The sequence below is a fragment of the Paramormyrops kingsleyae genome, chromosome 12 (genome assembly GCF_048594095.1).
Source record: "Paramormyrops kingsleyae isolate MSU_618 chromosome 12, PKINGS_0.4, whole genome shotgun sequence".
Lineage (NCBI taxonomy): Eukaryota > Metazoa > Chordata > Actinopteri > Osteoglossiformes > Mormyridae > Paramormyrops > Paramormyrops kingsleyae.
The window spans coordinates 15009862-15028464 of NC_132808.1; the positions used below are offsets into that span (position 1 = coordinate 15009862).

Consider the following 18603-nt stretch of genomic DNA (forward strand, 5'->3'; position numbering starts at 1 on the left):
AGGATTGTTGTGCTATATTCAAATTTGTAGTGAGTGAATTTAAAAGGATGAGTTTCTTTTTGTAAGAGCAATAGATATGAATATATTGTTGGCCTGCTTTTTACTTTTGATACTTAAGTATTTATAAAACCTGTTTTTTTTCCCTTTTACTTAAGTAGAATTTTACTGGATAACTGAATGGACAATTTGAAGTCATTAATTATCTGAAACAGTCCAGGGATTAATTATCTGAAATGGTATATTCACACACAAATACCATACGCTAGCCACACAAATCATTTAATAAAATGGCATAGGTAGATTACCAGAATGAAATTTATTTACAGAGTACAATAGGACATTTCTGACTAGTCAATTTATTAGTAAAATACACTTTATATGACATTGTTTTACATGGTATACAGAAAATAATGCAATATCAAACTGGATTATGGCTGTCCTTTTGAAAATATACATGTAAAAAATATTGCGAGATCAAATCTCCAAGATCTTGAATTCTGCCCGTATACATTCCAGCTCACCCAGCTTCTCCATAAACTGAGAAACCATCTCCCTGATATTAGCTACAAGCTTCATTGTGGCTGATTTTATTTCATCTTGCTGTTGTGACCCTTGTCTTATGCTGTGGATCTCTTTGGCATCCTTAACAATGAAATAGACATCGAGGGCAATGAAGAGAGCAGACAGCACCCCTGTGAAGGCCTCTGCCACCCGTACAGCTCTGGCTGCTTGAGCAGCCACCTTACCGACGTTAATCACCTGGGTCAGACGGACAAGCTCTGCAATGCCACCCAGGCCCCTCCCTGCTCTAAATGCAGCCTGTGCCATATTAGCAACATTTGTGTAGCTCTCATGGTCCTGTACGGTATGAATACCCGTGATGATGTCTTCCACGCTCATGAGAATGGGTTCCATCTTGTCCCGGTATTCACTGATGGTTTCCTCAATAGTCTTACGGTCCATTGACTGGTTCACCATGTTGGTGATGTTGGAAACGGCACTGGTTGCCCCTCCAGCTACAGCAACACCAATCCCCACACCAGTGACAATCAGAGAGGCTCCCAGAGTGAAGGGTGCCAGAATGAGCCCAACTAAGGAGGTGATCCCCCCTGCAGCTCCTACCACCGACCCTGTCAGGCTTCCTACGGTGGTACCGAAGTGGACGCGTTCCAGACCATCTGCCGTCATCTCCAGCTTCTTCACTAGACTCAGGATATCACCAACATCTTGGTCATAGAAATTTTTAAATGCTTCAATATCTTGGTTGAGTTGAAACATCATATTACTCAGATTTCTGGTAAAATTAAAAAGATCAGTATCAGTGCAGGGTTTTAAAAATTCATAGTTAATTATATAGCACAGTGAGTTTAATCTCAATTTGCATTCTATACTGACTTAGCTTCTTCTGTTAAAAAAAATGCGAAAAAACATTTAATTAAAACAGTGAAGTAACTCATCGTCATGTTCACCTGTCCATGGGAATTTCCTGATTATCCATCTGTCCATCTTCCGACCGCTTATCCTCATCACGATCACAGGGCACTTCCCGATTTTTCCAGTCACGATTACCTGATGAACAAACATCATCTGTTACGAATGACTTATCGCTTCAAAAGCAGATATAAAAATGCAAAAAATACTAATGAATTTCAGCATATAAGCTTCACAAAGTTTACCTGGATCTTCTAGTGAAATAGGTCCAGGAACCATTAAGACTTCTTCCTTTACGACGCAAAAAGCAACAAAAATATTTGTGTAATATCCGCAGCATAAATGTAATGGTAAATGTTAACTTTTTTACTGTTTGAGTATAAAATTAAAATCACTACAGAAAACAGAACAGAGATCATGTAAACAATGGTGTAACATTCTAGCAAATAGATTTTTTTAGTTCATATGAAATGTGCCACAATTATTTTTAGGCTTTTCATTTGCCTAAAAATATCTCCAGTAAAACTGCAGAGTATAATAATGTGCAGCAACATTAAATATATATATAAATCTGGACAAGGAACAGTTTTAATAACTCCTAAGCGGTTACTCAGTTTGGTGGAGTTTCAAGATAAATAATTTTAAAACAACAAATGTGCAGGTTTTATAAATACATATGTTTAAAAAATTACAGCCAAGTCTAGGCATTTCAAATACAGTCAAAGTAAAAAGTTTGTGAACCCTATGGACTTATCTGGTTTTCTGCATAAATTGGTCATAAAAAGTGATCTGATCTTCATCTAAGTCACAGGTACTGATATACACAATGAGCTTAAGACAATAATACACAAAAAATTCTACTCTTTCATGTCTTTATTATACAAACACATTCAACGTTCACAGTGGTGGTGGAAAAAGTAAGTGAACCTTTGGATTTAATAACTGGTTGACCCTCCTTTGGCAGCAATGACCTCAACCAGGCGCTTCCTGTAACTGCAGGTCAGACCTGCACATCATGCAGGGGGAATTTTAGCCTATTCTTCCCTGCAGAACGGCCTTAACTCTTCCATATTCTTTGGTTGCCTTCTGTGTATGGCTCTCTGCAAGTCATTCCACAGCATCTCAATAGGACTGAGATCTGGGCTCTGACTGGGTCACTCCAAAGGTGGATTTTGTTCTTTTGAAACCATTGTCCTGTGGATTTGCTACGATGTTTGGGGTCATTGTCCTGTTCTATCACCCAGCCTCTTCTGAGCTTCAGTTGATGGACAGACATCTTCACATTATCCTGGATAATTTGCTGATAAACTTGGGAATTCATTTTCCCCTCAATGATGGCAAGCTGTCCAGGTCCTGACACAGCAAAGCAGGTCCAAATCACGATGTTCCCTTCATTGTATTTTACTGATGTTTTGATGTTGATATGGTGCCCTTTTTACGCCAAATGAAGTTCTGCTTGTTCCTCCCAAATAGTTCAATTTTGGTTTCATCACTCCAGAAAATATTTTCCCAGGACCATTGTGGAGTGTCCAAGTGCTCTATTGCAAACTTCAGGTATGCAGCAATGTTCTCTTTGAGCAGTGTCTTCCTCCTTGGTTTCCTGCCATGGACTCCTTTCTTGTTCAGTGTGTTGCATATTGTTGAATCATGAACAGAGATGTTAGCCAGTTCTAATGACTTCCTCATGTCATTCGCTGTCACTCTAGGGTTCTTCTTTACCTCATTGATGACTTTGCGTTGTGCTCTTGGGGTCGTCTTGGCGGGGCACCCACTTCTAGGCAGAGTAGCCACAATACCGAATTGTCTCCATTTATATACAACTTGCCTAACAGTAGACTGACGAATATCTAAAATATCTGAGATGACTGTGTAACTCTTTCCAGCCTTATGTAAATTAACAATTCTTGATCGTAGCTCTTTTGTGAGGCATGATTCCCATCTGGATATACTTCTTTTCAAAAACTCAGACTCAAACTTTTCAGTGTTTTTCATCAATCAAAGTAATTCTAGGCCACACCTCTTTTCATTAATTGGACTCCAGGTTTGCTAAATTCTGACTGCAATGAGCTTTTTAAAAAGTCATTAGCTTAGGGTTCACTTACTTTTTCCAACCGTCAGTTTCACAGTTTGAATGAATTATTCAACATGATCAAAAATTCTCAGAAAATATATGTCTTTAGTTTTAAGAGTCTGTGTTTGTTCATTATTGTGACTTACATGAAGATACGACCATGTTTTATATGGGAGTTACACATGAATATAGTAAATTCCAATGGGTTCAAAAACTATACTTTGTATAGAGAAAAATTTACCATTAATAAGAGCTGTTTGGGTATCCTATCAACTAAGAATGCTTTCCTTAGTATGCCATCGATGGAGGGTCTGTGTGCTGGGTCCTTATGTAGGAGTTCATCCAGCAGATGGCGCAGTTCAGATGAGAAATTCTCAGACAGATGTGGAGTGGGCCTGTTCCATAACTCAAACATGAAGAGCAGATTTTCTTGTAGTGAAAACTATAAGGAAATGGAAGATTTAAGATATATATATATATATATATATAAAGATATATATATATATATAAAGATATATATATATATAAAGATATATATATATAAAGATATATATATATATAAAGATATATATATATAAAGATATATATATATAAAGATATATATATATATAAAGATATATATATATAAAGATATATATATATATAAAGATTATATATATATATATATAAAGATATATAAATGAATTTTATGCTGATAGTATCACAAAACAATATGTAATACTTACTGCAAATTCAAGTGTGCAGAGTTCATACAGCACACAACCCAAAGCCCAGATATCACTGATGATGACAAAGATAAGTATAGTCATTGCGATATGCGACTGTCAGTAAAAGACCCTTTTTTGTTGGCTAACTACTTTACTATTTCTGCAAAGAAAGTGTATAACAATAATATATTTTAGTGATATATGTAAAATTGTAGGCCATTCTCATTAATTGTCAATGTGTTTCGACCAAAACAATTTTGCAGATCATGACCTCGTAAGTTGCCGAGATAAGGTACGGCAATGTTTTTAACGTCAGCGTTAAAAACGCAGACTTCGTCAGACAGATTCTGACCAGTATCACGTTTAACAGCAATCTATGAAAGGAATATTAGGCAGCACTGTATCAGTCATTGTTTTGTCAATTAACCAGGAAGGAAATATAAATTAGAACTGCACTTCAATTAGAACTGTGCTTATCAACCCTGAAACACTGAATCTGCAGATTTGTTTCAGCTAAACCTTTAATTAACCATGTTTTTGATTTAATTAATTGAACAGTTAAAATCACCTTTAACTCAACTTGATATTTAAGGTCGCAGTATGACTTTTCAGTTGTGTGAAATTTAGACCATCATATAATTATGATGCCAAAAACACTGCGTTAGGGGTTCACCATGGCTGGTTGGTTAAATTCCTTCCTTGGTGTTTTATAATGAATGAACTCCCAAGAACTTATATTAACATGGAAATTCTTTATTTGGTAGAAGACAATTGAAAAAAACAATTAAATATAAATATTGTGGGAAAAGGTTTATTCAACATATACGACTGTGGGGAACATAGTGCATGTGTATTAGTGCTGGGCGTTATACCAGTTCATCCGGTATACTGGTTTTAATTTCCAGTACAATTTCAATTTTTCATGTATGTCCATGCCGTAACATAGCTGAAACAATAGCTGCAATGCTTCAATAGGCAGCAAATGATGTAATATTGTTTGCTACTTTAAGCGCCATGAATCACTGTGCAGAGTGTATTAAACAGGTACCCCTATTAACTGTGGGTACCCTACTTGCTAAAAGTTATCACTTTGTAACTCAATGATTCTCCATATATAAATGTTCAGCATTATAGTGTTTTGAACTACTGCCTGAAAATTTGGATTATTCAGAATTTAATTTGGTCTGCAATTAAATGCATACCGGTAAAGCAAAATCTCTTATTGGTTTATCATGGCGGTAATTATTAAAATCATGCCAGTCAAACAAAGATGATGTTATCAAGCAAAATATAGTTATAATGAATAAAATTTGTAACTATCTAAATATACATTAATATGCTAATAAAACATGTCAGTGAAACAATTCATATCCAGCTAAGAACATGGTTATAACCCATAAAATATGTTACTATGGAGCTGAATAAACAGTAATGTTCTAATAAAACATGTCAATTATAATATCAAGTTAAATGTAAATAATTTTATAATAATTCACCTTTTTAAAAAATTGATAAATGTATTTTATTGATGTAAACGCTTGCTGCCACGATAAGAGTGAACTTGAAAAAAAAATAAGAACAAATACCGTGATATACAGTGGAACTGCCAGAATCTTAAGAAATACCATAATTTTGGTCATACTGCCCAGCATTAATATATATGTATACAGCGATATATCACACTGCTGTAGTACATGAAAATTAGAGATACAATACCTTTTGTTGTCAAAACATTTGTCTTTCCATACCTCCGGAGCAATATAAATAGGCATTCCTAATTTGGTTTTTGCATATTCATCTTTCCTGGAATAAAATAATAACATATCACTATAACTTCGCAATTCACACTGTCGTTTGAGTAACAAGTACTGCTGTTTTGGCCAAATTATACAGCAAATTGCTTTGCCTTGAGATTAAGTTGTACTTTTAAAATGTTTGCACTAGCTATATGTTAATATCATTCCATCCATAGTCCGCCTTGTGTCACATACCTCCTGGGATAATCTCCAGAGTCACAGAGACCCTGCATTGAATAATGATCATTCCAAATAGACAGGTGAATGAGGTGAATGTATATTTCAATGTTATCCTTCCATTTTCTATAACCGCTTGTCCTATTCAAGGTCACAGGGGATTCAGAGCCTATCCTGGAGGCACCAGCCCATCCACAGAGCCCTGGTCCCAGAGGTATGAGGCAACAGTGCTAATCACTGTGCCACCACAGCACTGTTATTTCAATGTGAGGCAGACACGGTTTTTCCATGCAGGCCTGGACTGGCTATCTGGTATACCAGGCATTTTCCCGGTCTGATTATTTTTCTTCCTGGCCTCAGCAGAATGTTACCAATTTGCTTTACTCTGCTAAGGTGTCCTAATCACAAAAGCAATTGGGAATACACTACCTGCTTAGGATTTTAGAAACTCCAAAGTCTCCCAGCTTGATGGTTTCTTCTCCGGTCAAAAAGAGACACTAATATGTAAATAAATAATAATACCAATGATATTGTGGTTAAAGCATTTTCATTTTGCTTAAAACAGTTCTCGAACTGCAAAGGGTTCTAACATCATCTGAATGGTAAGCTACCTGAGGCTTTATGTCTCTGTGTACAATACTCCTGTCATGAACATGTTTCAGGGCCAAGCAGATCTGCACAAACCAGTCCAGGATCTGAAACAAAAACACAAATGCAGGCAGCATAATGGTGCAAATATGTATTGAAATTATGTTTATCTTCCACAAACGTTATCAAGCATAAACAAATAGTTAATGTATCATGCAAATATTTTACCTAATACAAAGGACAAGAATACTTGTACAAGTGTCATTTCTTATAGATTTTTGCTGCATGTGTTGAACCTTATGAGATTATTTATACTATATTTTACTCGAAAACTGATGATGGGTAACCTGGTCTTCTGAGAATGGAGTGCCTTCCATTTTCTGGGACTTAATCTTTTCAGAGAGATCTCCACCTTCACAGTAATCCATTGCTATGTTACAGCTGCTGTTCTCTATAAAGGAAATATATTTATGTCTTTTATTCCCAAATTAATAGACCAAACAAGTAAAATTAAAGCACATTTGGATACTATTGCAAAAAATGTTTAGCAATTCAAGATACACTACCCAACTACTTTATTAGTAACACTTGTATACCTGCACATACAGTACATTCAAGTATCTAATCTGCCAATCATGCCAGTCATAATTCTAAGTTGCTTATGATAAAAGCATCAGATAAATGGAAATGTGTCTCTAGATCTGAATCCAATGAAACACCTTCAGGATGTAATGGAACAAGAGAGTCACAGTATTAATGTTCAACCAACAAATCTGCATCTGTTTTTAAACACCCAGCAGCTGTACCGTCAGTAAAGGACTCCACATAGCGGACAATGTGACGATGGTCCATGTCTGCCAGACTGGCCACTTCCCTCTGTGTCCTCTGCTTGATTTCATCATCTGTCTAAACAAATCAATTATGAAATTCATCAGTGAGATGAATTAAATTAAAGGATACAGTCCCCTCCACAATTATTGGCACCTGTGCTAAATCTCAGCAAAAAGTGTTAAAAGAAATTCACATTTTGGTGAATTAGCTTAATCACACACTGAACAAATTACAAAAATTCAACCTTTAACTGAAGTTAATCTATTTGGAGTGGGGGAAAAAATCCTGCCTCATGAAATAGTTATTTTTAAGAAAACGAGGCTTACCACAATTATCGGCACCCCTATACCTACTTATAAACACAATGTAATTGAAACATTTTCTTCATTTATATTTAAGTTGTTCTGATTGTGTAGGAACTTATAATCCAAGGAACAATAATCCATGACTTCTTTTTTTCACTAAGGTATAAATATGAGGTAAGTCAGAGGTCAAATTCCACTATTAATCAACATGAGAAAGATAAAACCAAATGAGGGAGAAGTATGTTGATCTTCATAAGTCACGGAATAGTTATAAAATTAGCTACTGCCTGAAAATGCCCCTTTCTAAGAATTTACTTTGATTAAATATTGTATATTTATTATTTTGTCAGTGCATTTCTTATAATCCTTTTACTCATGTTTACCTAGGTTGCCAGTAACTGTTTAGGATACTGTATATATAATATCCATCAACTAAACACTTATCCCGGTTATGGCAAAAAAAGTTTAGCTTTTTTTTATGGAATGCTAGCAATCACTACTTCACAATATAATTACAAAATACCACTTATCATATCTGACACATGCAAAATATATAACAGAGACTTACATTTGTCATGTTAATAGTCCTAATGATGTATTTATTCCCATCTTTATTCACCAGAGCTGCTTTCCCAGTACTTTCGTTTTCAGTCTCTTGCAGTAAAGTGTAGCCCTTTTCTGTCAGAAGACTTTGTTGATTACCCATACCTGCAGTGAAGAAGAAAATCTTAATCTTCAAAAAATTCATTTTACCTTAACGTTAATTTATAGAAAATATTTGATGGTTCTTAATGTGGTTATATTTTGTTCTTCATTTATTTCCAGATTTAAAAAAATTAAAAACATAACCAAAACAAAATCGAAACATTTGAAAAATGAAAGAAAACGATACTTACCCAAGTTCAGTCATTAATGATTCTATTCAACGATTTATTCCCTATTCCCTAAATGACTAACAACGCTCACTCTCCCGGTATAAATATTAACTTTTGTTAGTACACATGAATTCAAGGAAGTGTTGGGCGTTTCTGACTTGATTACAAGGAAGTGTTCTGTCATGTGATTTGAACACGTGAACAGACTGGAGTAACAGGCTGCTTTTTGCAGTGTTGCCAATTTAGGGACTTTGTTGCTATATTTAACGAGTTCTTAGATGACTCTAGCGACTCGTTTTCAAAAAAGCTATTAGCGACAAATCTAGCGACTTTTTCTGGTGTTATTGGAGACTATGACGTGAAAGCACGTATCGTTCTTAACTCTCCTCACCGAGCAGCGGGTGCTGCCGCGGGCTCCTCTCCCGTCCCAAAGCATTCACAGGCGGACAGTCCTCACGCAACAGCCCGCCCAGCTGCAGTCTGAACAGGAGATGTTCACCCCTTCGCGTCCAGACTGCAAATGAATTGCGTATGCGCAAAGCCGCCAAGATCGCGCGTAATGTGTTATCAACTGATATTGCTAACAATGGCTACCAAATAACTGGGCTAGAATTGGAATTCATGATAGTCGGATTTAAGGTAGTTCGGGCTAATTGTAAGTGAACGAAGATAAAGGCCATTTAAACTGAGGTAACTTAAATCCGACAAGTTGTCCGGCTAAGCAAAAAATTATTGCTTTTTCATATGGGTCCATGGTATTGCTACTTCTGTGGCAAATGGAACGGGTTTTCCGCGAGTTTTTAGCGGATGTGGCGTAATCTCGGAATCCGAAAATCGGATCCCAAGGCACAATGACTACACTAAAATAAACTACTATGGGGTTCCATTAATGCCAAAAATATGTCGTCTTGATGTGTCGATTTCCCTGTTTAACTGCGTCGTTATACATGTCGTCCTGGTGTGTCGTTTGTCTGTATTGTTTTCCCTTTAGTCCCGCTGTATCAAATTCCTGTTTGTTTTATGTATATCATCTTCTTGTATCACTCTCAAATACACCAATCATTATCCAATACGCGAATTCGTTCCATTCGTGCTAAAAAAATTGTCTATATGCTTAATGCATGTCGTCTTCCTTGTTGTCTGACCGAGGTGAAATCAGTTTTAGGTTGGATATTCGACGGATATTCAGATCCACACTCTCCAGATTTAGCGGCGGGGCATCACTCACGCTAGACGGCATTAGGCGGTCGAAAGACGGCCAGGTCAATTCCACAGCCTCGGAGGCACTCGCGCACTGCTGATTTAGGGACCGTCAACGAATTACTGTCAGAATAATAAAATACTGATTGCTTGCAATAACTTCAATGTAATGGGACCCAGTAACTCCAAAACGAGTGTATATTCAACAACTACCTGACATACATAGGGCACAGTGAACTTTACTCATTTTTAACACTTTATTGTATTTTAAATGATCTTTTAAAAGGAAAAAGTGGGTAAATAGATTTCTTTCAATATCTTTTAGGCAATGGGAGTTCATGACGCCCAAATTATGCTGCTATCTAATGCCTATAGGACACAGCAACTTTCAATCGATTTTAACCCTTTGTTTAATTGATATGATTTTTTTTCTTCTAAAATTAGGCCTTTTTTTTCAATAGCTCCTAGGCCGTAGGATCCGTCGAATATCCAACCTAAAACTGATTTCACCTCGGTTGTCGACCGTATTGTTAAGAATGTCGTCCTGATGTGTCGTCTGATTGTGTTGTTACAACGGTCGTCTTGCTGTCGTTGATTTTATTTCCGTTTAATTTTTCCCATTTATATTGTTGTGCATGTCGTCCTGCTTTATTCTGCAATACACGAATCATTCAATATACTTTCATTTTATCATTTATTCATTTTCTAATCCTAGACAGTCACTTATCTGCACGTCTTCTTTTTATCCTTCGGTTTCTTAATTTTATTCTACATTTTAATACTGTACAACACTTTGGCCTCGTGTATGAAAACGTGCCATACAAATAAACTTTGACTTGAATTCGTTTACTTGGGCTGTTTAATTTCTCATATCCTTTGCAAAAATATTTTTATTTAGTTGTGCAATAAACTGAGTAACAGCATAGACGGTGGTACCTGTAGTTCAGGATTGAAAATTAAAGCACAAAGTGTCAAGGTGCTGACTAATTTAGGATATTCACCATCAAGCACTGAGAATCCATTCCAATGTATTTAGGCTGCCTCTTTGTTACTGCAGACCAATTGTGTGGCATACTAGCATTTGTGTGGCAGCCTAAAATTTTTGAAGAAAAGCTGGTAATTGATAGCCTGGCTCAACATGCCAATTAGTTCCAGCTTATTGCTGTTAGTGAATTTGGGTCTGGTTACAGTATAACAAGGTAGGCAATTGATCATCCCCGAGCATAAATTGATTCAATGCTGAAGAACCCACCATGAATCAATGTTGATTGATCATCCCCGAGCAGAAATTGATTCAATGTTGAAGAACCCACCATGAATCAATGTTGATTGATCATCCCCGAGCAGAAATTGATTCAATGTTGAAGAACCCACCATGAATCAATGCTGACTAATCATCCCTAAGCATAAATTGTTTCAGTGTTGAAGAACCCACCATGAATCAATGTTGACTGATCATCCCCAAGCAGAAATTGATTCAGTGTTGAAGAACCCACCATGAATCAATGTTGATTGATCATCCCCGAGCATAAATTGATTCAATGTTGAAGAACCCACCATGAATCAATGCTGATTGATCATCCCCGAGCTTAAATTGATTCAGTGTTGAATATTTTCAGTAATATTGATGTTGACTCAGCATCTTATTTTCAATGTCAAAAAAAGTCACTTTATATCAACATTGAATCAAGGTTTTGCCACCATCAATTTTTCAATATTAAAAATCTGACCAAAACTCAATTCAATATCAACGTTGATAATTTAAAATTGACCATAATTCAACGTATTTAACTATACTTCAACATTGAAACAATAACATGATGCTATCTGGGAAATTACTAAAATCAAATTCCATACTTTTCCATACTGCTTAAGAAACCCTTGATTCTATTAATGGGAAACAAAGAATGGTCTAATTGTCATAGATGATATGCATTACAAAACACAGCAGAGAAAGGAAATCCTTATGTTTTACCTTCATAAGGATTCATATGAATCCAAATGTTGGAGACTGGAGTATCCCTGACTCCACATACTCACCGAAGGCTGAGTAGGAGGGATGCAGGGGCAGACGCAGTATCACCTCACACGTATTAGCCTCTGGGAATAGTCTTTGATTCCCATCATTACAATGGAGAAACTGAATGGTTGGATGGTGGGGAAACCCAAGTGGGGGTATGCTGTCAGTCCTTGAAGCAAATATCAGGATTCGCTCCAGGGTCACAGGTCTAGTTCCCTCTAAAGCAGTGGTCCCCAACCTTTATTTTGTCACGGACCGGTTTAATATCAGAAACTATTTTCACGGCCCGGCCTTTAAGGAGTGGCAGATAAATATACGTATACGTATTTATACGAATAAATGATACGTATAAAAATGGGGATATTTTAAAAATATAATAATGGGGTATCTTTAAAATATAATAATAAACGTAAATCCAATGTGTATTTGCAGCTTTATTAACAGCATCCTCATAACATCGAGCCAACAACACAACACGGGTAACATCTTACTAGCTTGTGGGACTATTTTTAGCTTTAACTATCACGTGACCGAAGTTTTTTATTTTTTCTGTGCAGCCCGTGGACCGGTACCACATGACCCACGGCTCGGTACCGGTCCACGGCCCGGGGGTTGGGAGCCACTGCTCTAAAGGAGAAGGAAACAGAAAGAATAGTTACTTAATCACTTCACAGCAGCACAAATCATAAGTGAAAAACACATAAAATGGCATGAGATCAACTAAAATAAAACTATATCACACCTAGCATGAATATATGTACTCTACACAAGGGCGTAGATTTGCTCTGGACATTGGTGGGGACCTATGACTCCACCCCCCCCCCATCCCCTGCCCCACCCACCAACCCCACCACCCCAACTCCGTCCACAGAATGCATGTTTTTTTAATATGCTGCAAAATGCAAAATCACTTTACATTAATACTAGCAATGCTTCGATTGATATTAATCCACTCGAAATGCAATTCATTAAGTTAAATTAAGGAATAGTGTAATGTCAAAGGAATGGAACCACTTAAAGAGTAAATAGTGAGTAAAGTTTTTTTGGGGGCTGGACAATGCCTTTAATAGGCCTCACCTTTGACCCTAACTCTTCCCCTCTGACTGCACTAGTACCTGACAGGATTGCCATCTGATGAAATAGCGTGACAAAAAAGTGAGACATGTCAGTTCAAAACTTTTGCCAAAAACACTAATGAATCACTTACATCCTCAGCCTATCACTCCTCATAATGTTAAATATTAGTATAATCAACATGTATAATACACACACACATATTATATGTTATATATAATCAACATTCAGATTCACCTCCTGTGACCTTGCCTCTTCACCTAAACTACAACATGGCTGATCTGCTTCTGTCCCCTAATAAAAAAACATTGAGGGATTCCTTATGAGCATTGACAGAGAATGCCTCAGCCTATTATTGGTAACAATGTTAAATCTCAGGACAACTAGGTATAATAATATCAAGTCATCGTTCAACATCACCTGTGACCCCTTCTCTCCATCACTGTCTGATGCACAGCACAGTTGTTTAGGTTCTGTCACCTGACAAAACAGGATAAACACATGCCATTTAAACAGCAATCATTTTATTTCACTTTTTCTGAGTCTTAGTGTGCAAATCTCGAATCAAATCATTAATGTTTGCCAAGTCAGTGGATGCATTTTAAAAACCATTTGTGCGAAGTGGATTGTCTATTGGTGAACTGTCAATAAAATTCTAGCCATGGCAATATTAGTATGTAGCATATCAATTTCTTTCACAAGACTGATTTCTGACAAATAGTCGTCATTAGATTAGGAGAACTGACAGGGATCATATTTATACTTTTACATTTAGCTGTTTAATCTGCTGTTAGTTCACAGACTAACAGCAGATTAAACTGACTATAGCTGCCCTGCTATAATGAATGTGCGTCAAAGCGGTAAAAAAAAAACCCACTAGCATTAACGTTAACTGTTGTCGTTACTTTGATGGACTTTGATGGATTCACTAGCGAACTTGAAGTGACTTACACTTTTCTTTGAAAAAAAGCTCTTTATGTCCAGCTTCTTTTTTTTTGCTGCCGCCATCCTCACATGTGTCACCCAACACACCTTCTTGCACGGGGAAAAAAATCCACTGCATTTGGCGCTGCTTGTATCTGAACGCAGCCACAGCCTCTCACGTGATAGCAGGGAAATGCACAGCCAATCAAAATGTTCATATGTGTTTTGGGGGCGGGAGGACTCAAGGAGAGAACGTGATTTATCCCTTTCTGCGTGTCTAGGTTAATGTTGACAGCACGTTTTTTTTTTTTTTTTTTAAGTGGATTAAATTATTGGTGGGGACATTTCAATGGTCGGAGGATATTGGTGGGGACACATCCCCTCCGTCCACCCTAAATCTACGCCCCTGACTCTACACTTCAAGCATTGCACAATAAAGAAGACATATACAGTAACATACCATCCACCTCAATCAGCCAATCTTTCCAGAACATCATGGCTCGGTTCCCTAGTCTCCTCCTGTTGCTCCCAGGATCTGAGAAGCAAACACTGAAGAGGTCCAGGAGGTCCTGCATTTCAAGAGCTTTTGGGTCACCAACGAAGACAGGTTTCATTGCTTCTGGGTACTTCTCGATGGCTTCTGCAACCCCCAGGGTTTTTAATCCATCCACCAACCTGACAGAGCAGAAGTATTAAACAAAACAAAACAAAAAAATAAAACAAGTCAGTGTTTTGTTTTCATAATGCAAAAGTTAAGCAAGATTCCATCCACACATTCTGCCTTATCTTAGACCAGTGGTTTTCAACCTGTGGGCCGCGGCCCCCTAGTGGGCCGCGACGGTATTGCAGGGGGGCCGCCAATTATTATTAATAGAAATTGTAATATTGTTAATATAATAAAAAATGTCTAGTCAAAATCAAATAAATCATAATTTGATATATAATGAAATAAATTACCAGTTTATTCAATAAAGACAATTAACAGCCTTGCTTCCGAGTACTTAGTTAACCCGACACAAAAAGCGGGATCGTTTAAATTCTTTTGCAGTGGGCCGCGGAAACATATGTGTTTGGCTGTGTGGGCCGTGAGTTAAAAAAGGTTGGGAACCACTGTCTTAGACACATGATTGACGGGCAGCCTACTGGAGTTACATTTACCATAAGCTAGAGAAGCAGAAGAAAAAAGGCAAATACTATAGCAATTGGGGGAGCGATTGCGATCAAAACGAGACACCAGCTTTTACTTATATTTTATTCATATGACATGTTTTTGAGTATTTAATAAATGTTTATGTCTCTTTTCTCGGCACTTCCCGCGTAATTTCCATTTTAGCGCCACTTCTTATGTTAGAAGTTCGAACTAGGGAGGTGCTTATAGCCATAGCTTGCTAGTTGGTTGGCCACAAGAAATGGCATGCTAAAATGGAAATTGCGCGGGAAGTGTCGCGAAAAGAGATATAATTAGCGGAACAAAAACTGAGCATATGCAATTATTTTTGTTGTATTATTATTTAACTTACATTTATTAAATACATTTTTTGCATACATCTCAATTTTTTAATATCGGAAAACTCGATCGATAACCCTTTGTCTAATATTCGCAGGTGCTGGCGGTGAAACTTGCCATCACTTAATTATTAGTGGAATAATGTCAAAATCATTTTTTTTGTTTTGTGAAACCGAAAGATCGATCTGGGGGGCAGATTCAATAAGAATCATAAACATGTCATATGAACAAAACACAAATAAAAGCCGATGTCCCGTTTTGATCGCAATCGCTCCCCCCAATAATTAACAAGTAACAAAGAAAACGACTTATTTCTCCTCCATTGTTTTAGAGTGGCAGTGTAGTTTCATATGAAATTATTTGTGAAGTTGACCCTACAAACTGTTTGCGTCTCCCATGCGTATTTAATATAAAGGTCCCAGTTCCTGTTATGCGGTGAGAAAAAGCGACACATCAAAGCGGCACGAGCTACAAAAGCTCCATGTCGAGACACCACAGGGACTTGTAAAACGGGACCAGGTTCCGGAAATTCAATGTGAAAGCACCTTAAGTTCGCAGTTATTTTCAATATGACTTGCTTAATTATAATGTTACCTTCAATTAAGGAATTGCCTTTGTTTCGCAACGCATTTTTAATTATTATTTTGACCATCACACATAACCACCCCTCTCCTGAACACGAATTGACAATCATAGGCTAGCATGCCATTCTTAGCTCTTGCAATGAAATGACTCGAAAAGATCGATACCTCGTGTGGGTAAGGTTTTATCTTTCGGTGAACCTCCTCCTGAGTCTGAGAAGTCCCCTGAGCGTAATTGTGATTGGTCAACGTGACTCTTTGGGCGTGCAGGCTCCTAGCTGAAAGAAGGTACCCCCAACAGCATACTGCTGCATACTCGCAGCACTGTTCTCAGGCCCCACACTCTCACGTGGCACGTGACGACAGGGCCTGAGAATGAAATAAAATAATTGAAGTTTGACAGTAATCAGTGTTGAGTGCAGTTGTGAGGTTAACACTGCCTGGTTTAAATTCTATCCATGATGTTGAAGATGTTTTCCCAATATAGTACACGGTATCAGCAAAGAAAATATAAGCAGAAAAGTATAATACATAATGTTATGTCCACATAACAAATGGATAAGGAACGACCAGCAATGCAGTTTCTCTCAGGAAAATCCCTTTACGGGGAGAAAAGGTAACCTTATGGAAACAATGTGGACAATACTTACTGAGAAATAGAAGAACATAAGCAAATACATAATCTATACTTAAACCACTGAGATCAATAAAAAAAATCCATATTTAATTGTTTAGCCCTAATGCTGACCAAAGACATCTACCACTACTAAGACCTCAGCGCAATTCATGATGAAGTATGGGTACTATCCTGACCTAAAGGGATCAAAAAACATTAAAAAAAATAAATAAATTATGCCATATACCCTGGTAACACTGCTTCTGTCTGGGGTAGCACCAGACCCCAACGTATTTCAAAGGGATTTTGGAAATTATTGGCGGATTTCATCGCCCATGACAGCAGCTGAAATGTTTATTCACACATGAAGTATGGGTATTTTACTGACCAATTTTATAAAAAACATTAAAGTTTTCAAATTATGTTTATTTTAGTGCTACATAACTTCAGCGGTTTGGTGCCAATAAATGTCCCACATTTCATTCCATTTCACTACAATGGAGTCAGTAACATTGCTCATAATCAATAAAAAAATGATTAATTTTATTTTTCAACAAAACATTCTAACTTTGTTATAACTAATGAAATTTTAATTATTATTAGCAACACAGAACGAACACAACGAAAATTACCCAAGCTAATAAAATGAGTGGAAAAAAAAGTAGGGAACTGTAACAGAACTGTATGCTAGCGCTTACTTACATTCAATGCAATACGGCATCGAATGTTTACAGCACGTGTATCTCTCACACTTAGCACACACCCGGGTGGTTTTATTATCCGAAACCCGCGGGCAGAAGTCGCACCTTCCTTTTCCACCCCTTATCCCTTTTACTGTGGGTTCCGCTGAAGTGGAGGCTAGGACCTTTGCAGCCCTCACCATTGCGGCTGCATTGGAGGAACGAGGGAGGCGTTCCCTTTTCTCCATAGCTTGAGTCACAAGGGCTCTCCCTACTTCCTCTAAAAACAGCCGCCGACACTGCCTCTTGCCCTGGTGCCAAGTCGGGTTCAGCTCTTGCCAAATTACAAAGGCGTTATAGGCTGAAATGTCCAGCATGTTGAAGAACACAGCCATGGACCATCGGCATGTGCGACTTTATTTCGCTGTACACATGTCCAAAGTATCAACTCCTCCTTTAGTTTTGTCATAATCTAAAATTATTTGGGGTTTGCAGTTCACTTGGGAGCTAATACGGGCCTCCCTGTGGGCGGTGCTCATGAGGAGCACATTTTTACTTTTTTTGGCCTGGTAGGACACTGCGGTCGTAGTGGCCGTATACGCAAATTTGGAGCTGTGCACTGGACACCTTTTTCTAGCCAACAAGACGGAAGGCAGTTCCCCCCTATTACGCTTAATGGTGCCCAACATGGTCATTTTCCTTTTTAGCAGTTCTTGTCCGAGCTCGTAGGATGTGAAGAAATTGTTGCATACAATAGTGCGACCGACCAACCCCACCGTCATGTCCAGCACGACCCTCAAGCCTGACTTTGATTCCCTAACATCTGTGGTAGGCTTGCCGGTGTAAATTTGAAGATTGTATGCATAACTGGATGCACTGTCACTGGCCACCCAGAGCTTTATCCCGTATTTCCTCGGCTTCTTCGGCATGTACTGCTTGAATGCACATCGACCTGCAACAACACATAGAGAATGCACATTAGCTGTCAAATAAATAACTGCGGTTAAGTTAGAATTGTGATGTCCAGTACACAGACAACGATGTACATGGATTATTTTTGCGCTTCAAACCATTTCATGATTTGTGCAAAATTGTGTTTGTAGCTAATATTAATCGGTGTTGTCAGCTGTAATGACATGGTGGTTTAGCATTTTGGGCTCATGGTGACTGTTGCACACCCCTTTGTTTCCCAGATTGCTTTACGTATGAATTTTAATTAA

General features: G+C 37.6%; 1 protein-coding gene across 4 annotated transcripts; it reads right to left on the reverse strand.

Annotated features, from left to right (window-relative positions):
* Positions 1-262: 262 nt before the first annotated feature.
* LOC111858114 (uncharacterized) lies at positions 263-10103 on the reverse strand. 4 transcript variants are annotated; one of them, XM_023839557.2, is made up of 12 exons: positions 10010-10103; positions 8475-8614; positions 7577-7676; positions 7118-7221; positions 6794-6877; positions 6612-6679; positions 5926-6012; positions 4228-4282; positions 3744-3944; positions 1677-1722; positions 1470-1569; positions 263-1294 (listed from the first exon to the last, which is right to left on the reverse strand). In XM_023839557.2, the coding sequence occupies exons 2-12, from the start codon at positions 8610-8612 to the stop codon at positions 475-477; spliced, it is 1803 nt and encodes a 600-aa protein (XP_023695325.2). In that variant the 5' UTR covers positions 8613-8614; positions 10010-10103; the 3' UTR covers positions 263-474. The 4 variants fall into 4 exon arrangements, with proteins under 4 accessions (XP_023695325.2, XP_023695326.2, XP_023695327.2 ...); XM_023839558.2 differs by lacking the exon at positions 10010-10103 and adding an exon at positions 9173-9966; XM_023839559.2 differs by lacking the exon at positions 10010-10103 and adding an exon at positions 8803-9160 and having other exon boundaries at positions 3744-3908.
* Positions 10104-18603: the final 8500 nt, after the last annotated feature.